We start from the raw sequence: 9,624 nt of genomic DNA, 5'->3' as shown, positions 1-9,624 counted from the left end.
TTTGTGTGAAATTTCCCATCAATCTTGCAAGCCGTTCTGAAGAAGAAGATTTTTGTAGGTTTTTTTGGGGGGTAAATCCAATATGGCTGCCAAACCATGTGACCTATGACATGTATGCAAATTTGTTCCTCATGGATAGGCAGTCAAATTTGTAAAGTTTCACCTCGATCTGTTCAGCCACTTCAGAGAAGATTTTTGAATGTTTGTAAAAAAATACACAATATGGCTGCTGAATCACGTGACTGATCATGTCATCAAATTTTTTTTCTGTGGATTATTTTATCCCGAGATGACTCCAAATTTTTCACACTGATCAGATGTCACTGCATATGTAGAATGCCAAGAATCATTAAAAAAAAAATCACACTTATTCCCGATGAAGAGTACTTGCCATGTGCCAAGTTTCAATTTTTTCCCTTCATGTGGTTTCAGTAATTCAGAGGTCCGTTTTTACAACATGGCTGCCACGCCACGTGACCTCTGACATCATAATGATCAAAACATTCTACACGAGTAATTAAACCTACGGTGCAAATTTCGTCTCAATCCGACAAGCGTTTTCTGAGAAAATCACGAAAGTTATGTGCGGAAAAACAAACAGACAGGCAGATGGGCAAACAAACCCAAATGCAATACCCTCTCTTTCGGTGAGGGCAATTAAATACCCCATGGACATCATGAAAGTAGGAGATTTACCCCTTCCATAAGGTGTTCTTTGCTTGTTTCATACAATCCAAACAAATGTCAAATCTTAACGTTGTCAACACAATAGGAAATAGAAAACAGTAACTTACTTTCTCATTCATCCATGAGAAAATGTAAAGTTTTTTTTGGAAACATCATTGAGAGTTATGGAAGAGCAAGAATTAGTACACTGAATCGATCAGGACACAACAGGACAAAAGGAACAGTTGAGAGAGGGGGAAACAACAAGAGAAGAGTTGACGGCCAAGATGGAGGGAGACTAGAATAACCTATGGGTGTGGTGAGGACCAGGGGGGAGAGAGGATGCACAGGGTGGACAAGATGGATACAGAAGAAACTCTCTGGAGGGAAAACTGGAAATTTGGAAGGAGGTGGGATTTGGTTGTGGTGGAGGGAGGGGGTAAGCAAGGGCAGAAAAGATCATGGTTTTGGATTGGGGATGATCTGAGATTGTGGTGAACTGCTGTCTTGTTGACCTGGAGGGAAGTATGAGAGTGTAAAGAATGTGGAAGTTGGTTTCACACGTGTGGAGGGGTAAAAAAAAAAATTTTTTTTTTTGGGGGGGGGGGGGGGGTGACGATCTAAATAGTTTGTTGAACTATTGTGTCTCAATAACAGCCAGGAGTTTTGCTGGACAGAAAATATCATTAAAATTATCTCAACATTCAGCTGTGGATGAGGTATCATACAGGATGAGGTGTCATGTCATGTATCATGTATCAGGTATACCAAGTCCTTCATCACAACTGAACTTCTAATAAAGGACACAGCATTCTCACATCATACATGGTCCTTGCCTCAACTGGTGAGGGACTGCCGATCCTGCTTCCTGTCCATCACTCTTCAATGATGTGTAATCCAAATCTCTTTCTCAGTCGACATATGCTTGACATCCCCCACAAATTGGAAGGGCATGGTGTTCACGTGATTAAAACAGTGTTTAAAACTAGAATGGCACTCAGTGGAGCGCATACCTCCACCCCATAATGCCTGATCCACGAGAACATATCGGGCCAAATACATTTTTGAAATATGCAATACAGTACTATATCGTTTTTAGCCTGATCTCTCAATGGTGAAAAAAATCACTTAAGAAATTCTAGTAGTCAGATCCGGATCTGGATCTTCACCGAAATCGAATCAGTTCATCCTTGTCACACAGAGCCTATCCACAAAATTGCATCTGGATCCATCCACAACTTTTTGAGATATCCTGTGCACAAACAAACAAAGACCGAAAGGGATGAAAACAACCTCCTTCACCTTCACTGGCAGAGGTAACGAGAATGGAGTGCTCTTGTACAATCTCACCATCCCATCAATCATGAGCATAGTCAACAAAGCATTGTGACCAGACATAGCACTTAGATACAAAAGAAAAAGATGGTATTGCTAATCGAGTTATCAGTACCCAGCGGCTTTGGTCTTAAAACATGGATATCAAGAAAATAACCAAAAACAGGATCGAGAAAATGAAGTCAAAAGAACCTCGAATATGAAGTACACCAACATTGTACCAGTGAGTTGGAGAAATGGGAGTGATAAAGACGAATCTCACTGATATTTAAAGAAAACTAAACCGATGAATAATACAAGCAGTCATAGACTGGTACTTACGAAATCGTCAACTTGACCTCTGACCTTGTCTAATAGAAGGTAGCGACGCAAACCAGAAGTTTCTACAATGATTCTGTACAAAACCATCAAAAATCGAATGTTTGACCTCACTGTGACCTTGACCTTTGACCAAAATCTAAGCAGCGCTAGCCATCACCCTCCTGAATCACGTGGTGTAATTTGACATTGGTAGCTTCTTCCGTTCTCGAGTTATCGTGCCTACAAACAAACAACCAAACACACACACACAAACAAACACACAAACAGAGGACGTAAGTCATCAATATACTTACGAAATCTTTAGATTTCGTAAGTAATAAACAAGCAGTCATAGACTGGTACTTACGAAATCGTCAACTTGACCTCTCACCTTGTCCAATAAAAGCTGTCTCTTGAGAAGGTAGCGACGCAAACCAGAAGTTTCTGCGATGATTTTGTCCCAAACCATCAAAAATCGTATGTTTGACCTCACTGTGACCTTGACCTTTGACCGATTTTAACCAAAATCTAATCAGCGCTAGCCATCACCCTCCTGAATCACGTGGTGTAATTTGATATTGGTCGCTTCTTCTGTTCTCGAGTTATCGTGCCTACAAACAAACACACAAAACACACAAACACACACACAAACAAACAAACAAACAGAGGACGGAAGTCATCAATATACTTACAAAATTTTTAGATTTCGTAAGTAACAAACTATAATCGGAGAATGCCGGGGGTTCATTGATGATCCTGAATAGAATCTTCAGAACAAAAATACGTGAAAAACAAAACGACAGAACTTGGTCCTTGAAACGTGATCTTTTAACGAAATGGAGGTGGATAGTGAGAGTCCTGGTAGGACGTCATTCCATTTTCTGAAATCAACAAATGGAGACTCACCGAGTAAGTTATTTCAATGTTTTGCACAAAAATAAATTGATCAAAAACCTCTTATATATAATCCATTAATTTGTAATCAAATCAAAATTGATCACCACATGAATATTCATGGGACGATGCTCTCAAAAATTTTTAAAAAAAAGGTTGGAACAGAAGGAATTGTGGACAAGAGAAAACGTATTTAAAACGACATGTTGTTCACAATGAAGACAATTAAAATGAACATGAACTGTCTGGATACATGGAAAGAAATTCGGATCACCGATGGAGGAAAAAAACTACAAATAAATATACAAATCACAAGGAAGTGTGTATTTTAAAGAGTGAAACTCATGTGGAGATTGGGAGAAGGAAAAGTTTTGTAGAATAAAGAGAAAAATGACTCACTGGAGCTTTTCACAAAAAGGGAATGCTGGAGAGAGAATCTTCATCTTTTGTGTGAGATCCGTGGAGCCGAGATTGAACCTCCATGAATCCACGGGTCTGTTTGCTGTTTGAAGAGCGTAAACCACCACGGTGCAGTCCAAAGTGGTCAGGTTCTTTGTGAGTTTTTCCAACTCAACACTCTCCATCATGGTTTTGGTAAATTCCACATCCTGGAGCTCGTACACACAGTGCAACCAATTCAAATCTTTGGGTTTGTATTCTTGGAGCCAAGAACGGATTTTATCTTTTGGTTTTGTTGACAATTTGAAATGTTTCCCAAGGGAATCTCTCGGTTTATCAGCAAGCAAACCAGAGAGGAACTGCTGAACAATCTGAAACCGGCCATCATCCTTGTTCTTGGACTTTCCATACACTTTGCTCACAGACTCTGAACATTGAGGCAAGAGGAAGTAGAGTGCTGCAAAAAACTCCTGCACAGTCACGTGTAAGAATTCGTAATGGCAAACACCTTCAACTTCTGTCTTCACAAAAAACTCAGAGAGTAATGCTGGAGATGGTTTTGTGATTCCTTCTTCTTTCTTCACTTTACTGAAGGAGCTGACCTTGGTGCCAGGTAGCATCTTTTGCAGGAAGCGTTTCCGTGCCAGTGATTGGGTGATGCCTTCCCTCTTCAAGTCTTCTTCACTGAACAAGATTTTTCTTTCCTTCACTCCATGAAATGCCAAACGGCAGAGAGGAAGAAGTGAATCTGGATAGCTGGTGATGGATTCGCCTCCAGGATGCTCCAAGTGCAAGTGAAGGTAAAGAGAGAAAAGTTCCGTCATCGTTTTGGGTCCAGGGTCACGTGCGCTTCCTTCATGGGAATCAAAGTACCTGCTGAAACAGGTTGCAGTGATCCGGCAGAAAACTGGATTAAAGCAAAGAGATGATAAAACATCATTTTCTGATAGGTACTCGAGAACCTGCTTTGCTTTATCCATGTTTCCATTGAATTTCTCAAAAAATTCCTCAGTTTTCTCTTGAGAGAATCCCACAATCTCAACCTTGCGAGTAGATCTGGGATCATAATCTACATGGTGAAGCCATTCTAGACCCACGAGTCTTGTTGTCACCAGTACAGTTCCATGACTCAGAAGAGTACCCTGTAAAAGTCCTGCGATGATGGATCCAACCTTGTTTGCTTCTTGTGGTGACTTACAAACGTTTTCAAAATCAAGAGGGTGTTTCAGCTCATTCAGAGCATCAAGAACCAGGAGGATGCGGGAAGGATTTTCTATCAAATCATCAACAACCTCCCTCAGGGAGGGATACTCGTTCAGGAGAATCTTCTTCAGAGTGGTTTTAGTTGAAATGTGGTTCAAGTTCCGACATTTCAAAAGAATCACAAAATCAAATTTCTTTTTCATCTTTTCCTTCTCTTCTGCCCAATCAACAACGAGCTTTTTACAAAGCATGCTTTTTCCTATTCCAGGACGACCAAACATCACCACCTTGGACACACACTGCACCGAAGACTTATTTTGATCAAACAAGTTTTCCATGGAGACCCGATCTTCATGATTCTTCTTTCTACTCAGTTTCTTCTTCTTATGCACTTGGGATTCAACTTCAATTCCTGGTTCACTCTTCACAATTACGGGTTCCACAAAACTGTCTTCAAGTCTCGCACACTCTCCTGGTGAGACGTTGCAGTCTTGGATTGTCCCGAAGTTCTTCAACAACTCCTCCTTCAACTCCTCTTGAGCTTTCCCTGCTCAAGATGAAAATATAAACAATATTAGAATGAGTTAGAAAAACTATTCCATACACCATATTGTCCTGGAAATTTAAATTAAATCCACACTGTATAACATTCACTTGTCCCCTACCCATGGTTACCCCAGATGTTGAACCATTGTGAAACACATTTGGAGAAATGGATAAACACCAAACTTACAAGAGGCACAAAAGGATTGTAAGGGATCCCCATATCAAACAGAACAGCTTTCCTGGGAAATGTTTTTGATTCAATGAGTCAATGCCATGCTGACTTGTATAATCATTAGGTTATCTTTTTCCGATCACTTGGTTACACAGAATTGCTCCACCTCGACCAGAGAGATGGGGGACCAGGTTCAGCCATGTTTAGAACACTTCACTACATGTAGTGTTCATTCATTCATGAATGGGTGAATATTGGATTGAGAGTTCAGTCCAAAAGTGTTCCCATTTCAGGGGACTCGGTTGTTCTGTGATGGAGTGAAACATACAAGTCAGAAGACGAATTTGTAATTTGATGAGTGTCTATTATAGTGCCTTCAGAGAGTATTCACACCTCTCGACTTTTGTCACAATTTTGTCACAGCCTGAATGTAAAATGGACTATGCCTGGTGTTGGCTTAATGGTTAGGGTGGTGGGCTTGGGATCGTTGGGTCCTGAGTTCAAATCTCATTCAGCTGTTGAATTAATACCAGGTGGGGCTAACTTGGAATTTCATCCTTCTGAGGTCAGCAAAATGAGTTCCAGCTTTCTGGGATGATTGAGCCATTAGAGTATCTTGTGTTGGAGTGGTGACCCCTCCAGGATTCTGATCAATAGCCCAGGAGACTGCTTTGGCAGCACCAATGCTCTGAATTGAGTATGTCCTCATGGATTTTTTTTTTAATGGATTAAATTCGACTTTTTTGGTCAACAATCTACACAAAATACCCCAAAATGATAAAGTACAAACATGCGTTTCAAAATGTCTACAAATCAATTAAAAATGAAAAGCTGAAATGTCTTGTGTCAATAAGTATTCATCCCCTTTGCCACGACACTCCAAGTTGAGCTCAGGTGCATCCAATTTCCTTTGATCATCCTTGAGATGTCTCTACAACTTGTTGGAGTCCACCTGTGGCCGATTCAATTGATTGGACATGATTTAAAAAAGGAAGACATCTTTCTCTATAAGGTCCCACAGTAGACAGTGCATGTCAGAGTAGAAACTCTACCTCGAAGTCCAAGCAACTGTCCAACAGAACTTCGAGATAGAATTGTGAGGAGGTGTAGTTCTGGAATAGGGTATAAAACAATCTACAGAGTGGTGAAAGTTCCCAAGAGCACATTAAGCTCCATCAATAGGAAATGGAAAGAATAAGGAACTATCCAGACTCTTCAGAGAGCTGGCCGTCTGACCAAACTAACCAACCAGGCAAGAAGGACCTTGGTCATGGGGATGACCAAGAGCCCAATGACCACTCTGACAGAACTACAGAGTACCTTGGCTGAGATGGGAGAGCCTGCTGGAAGGACAACAATCCCAAGAAGAATCGAAGCTGAAATCGCTGCCAAAGGCACCTCAGCAACGTATTGACTCAGTGAGTTGAATACTTATTGATGCAAGCTATTTCAGGTTTTCATTTTTAATTAATTTGAAAAACCCTCTCAAAACATGTTTTCACGTTGTCATTATGTGGTATTTTGTGTAAATTGGTGACATAAAAATTAAATTTAATCGATTAAAAATGAAGGCTGCAACACAACAAAATATGACAAAAGTCAAGAGGTGTGAATACTTTCTGAAGGCACTGTATTTAGAGTGGAAGCCAAAACGATAAATTCATTCGTGTGCAGCACATTTTTGCCGATTTGCTTCATTTCTAGTTGTTGTTGTTGTTGTTGTTGGTGTTGGTCTTTCGGCTGCTCCCGTTAAGGGTCGCCACAGCGGATCATCCGTTACGATCTGCAGACTGATTTGGCACAGGTTTTACGCCGGATGCCCTTCCTGACGCAACCCTGGTCGCCTCTTACGACACAGGGATAAGGATTGGGTTTCGCCATGATTCCGAGCTGCCCTACACCCTCTCAAAGCACGGCCTAGCACAGAGCTCCCGTCCTCAAGCGATCCTCCAACCCAAGCCTCCGAGTAGCCGGATTACAGGCGCACGCCACTACGCTCGGTATTGCTTCATTTCTAGTGTGGAAGTAAAATAAATAATTTCATCTTGTGAAATGTGATTAATATGCTACACCAACCATTTTTGGACATACATGGTGATAGAAAGCTCTGTAGATCACATGGCTATCTCAAAGTATTGGTGTTTCTGTATAGATTATGCTGAAACAATTTTTTTCACATTGAGATAAGTGCTCATTGCCCACAAATTATGTACGTTTCTCTATATTTGCTTTCACATGCTTTTAAACAATATGGAGGAATGAAATCTGTTGTAAAGCAATGACTAAAGTCACTTTGCCACCATATAAGGAATGTTTCGCCAGAAGACGTCGTGCGTATAGATGCTGACAGAGGTGAGATAAAGATTTAAATTGTCTGCAGCATAAAACATGTGGGACTCTAACGAGTATGTCAGACCTCATTACATTTGCAGAGTGGACTGCTCATGGCATGTGAGTTTCTTTGTTTGCTCGTCTCATCAGATCACATTACGTTTGACTGCCTGCAGTTTGTGACTCGTTGAAATGTTTGCCTGGCAGGCCACGACTGAGTGCAATAGAATCTCTGTTCAACTATACTGTGGTCTTGCTAATTTCATACAACTGTAACATATCTTTTCAAAACTTAAGATCATTAATTAATTTATTGTTTGTCTTTCTTGATGTTGAGCATTCACAAGTGCATTTAGTGGAGCACTTTCTCAACATCACCACTGTACCATTCAAAGCGAACATTTTAAACCTTTATTTTTGGTCAATTTGATCACATGCAAGTGAATCACCTGCCCCATTTCTGTTCCCTTTTTTCAGAAACTCTGTTTGGAACATCAACCCAGAAAGCAATCACATTGCATTGATTGTCTTTCTCCATGATCATGTATTAAATAAATGATTCAACCTGAAATGTGGCTGGTGTTACTTGAGTAAGGTTTTGAGTTTTCCACCATACTTGGAACATGGCTGTGCCATTGATGCACTGCCCCCTGTTGGGTAGAGCAGGATTTTGGAATTTGGTCAAGGTGTCAGCAAATAATTTGCCTTCTCTTCACGAAGGACACCTTCGGTCCTTTAACCTCGATGATTAACGAGTGCTTGATGATTAATGATTAATGATTAATCACTAGATGATTAACTAGTGCTTAACAGATGGGTCCTGCAGCTTTAAATCATTCTAATGGATAGCACACACATTGATGCCCTGCAATGCAAGATACCAGAGTGACAGTTTTGTGGTTTAGTTGAGATATGAAATCAGTCAAGGCATCTCAAAAGTGAGTGTGCAAGCCCACAAACACTGGCAGCCCCGCCAAACTGATGATCAGAGATTCGAGAGGTGGAAAAGAGATATGCCTGAGGTCTGAAGCAAAGAGATTCCATCATTATACTTTTTGGGGAGAAGTCTGAGCGGTCGTGTTTGAATGGATCAGACTTGGGAAGTGATGACAATTACAATGTTCCCTTATGAAGAAAAGAGCTTTTGAGAAAGACCGAGAGAATAGTGCGGAAAGAGGAGAGGATTGTCCGTCGAAGCAGAGGTCTTGTGGAATGCGGTACCAATGGATAAGATGTATTTGCAGAGATGCAAAGATTTGCTAAGAACCTCTCCACCTTAGTGGGATAAAAGTCCACATGCTGCAAAGAGCAGGGTGTGAAAGGGAAGAGAAGGATTGGGGATCTTTGTTTTTTCACTAATTAACTTTTTCCTGAGGAGTGTCCAATATGACTCCATCCTTTCAGAATGAAGTTGCAGAAGGAAACTCTGCAGAAGGTGCAGAAGGAATGAAGGTTTCCACGAGGCAAAGGCAAGTTGCTTCAGGACAACTGCCTCACCACAAGCTTCAGTGAACCATGCCTGGGAGGGAAGGGTTGGACAACTGAAGATGAGAGGGGATAAATCTGTGCATGAGGGAGAGCAAGTTTCTTTGAAAGAATTCCCAGCATGAGATGATGTTGGAGAAAGTAGCGATGTGAGACCAGTCTAGAAGTTTGATGGTTGCTTGGAGACCCTGCCAGTCGGCACGAGTGAAATTCCAGACTCGATGGCACTGAGGTGGTTCTCCGATAACAGCTAGAGAGATGTTTGCTTCGACAAGCACGTGGTCAGAAGAACC

At 41.1% G+C, this 9,624-nt stretch overlaps 1 protein-coding gene across 3 annotated transcripts in view; it reads right to left on the bottom strand.

Moving 5' to 3' along the window:
- The window catches only part of LOC147033686 (NACHT, LRR and PYD domains-containing protein 12-like), a 143,868-nt gene that overhangs the window by 87,875 nt on the left and 46,369 nt on the right, over positions 1 to 9,624 (bottom strand). For all 3 annotated transcript variants that reach the window (XM_085871805.1, XM_085871806.1, XM_085871807.1), the window contains exon 6: positions 3,595 to 5,344. In XM_085871805.1, the coding sequence (XP_085727931.1) occupies positions 3,595 to 5,344 (1,750 nt within the window). The remainder of the gene's footprint in view (positions 1 to 3,594; positions 5,345 to 9,624) is intronic.

This window comes from Eptatretus burgeri, chromosome 2, assembly GCF_056783735.1.
Source record: "Eptatretus burgeri isolate ZD-2024b chromosome 2, Ebu_testis_v1, whole genome shotgun sequence".
In the NCBI taxonomy this organism is placed as follows: Eukaryota; Metazoa; Chordata; class Myxini; order Myxiniformes; family Myxinidae; genus Eptatretus; species Eptatretus burgeri.
Note: the sequence above shows the minus strand (reverse complement) of the source record. Positions and strands in the feature narration are given on the sequence as shown.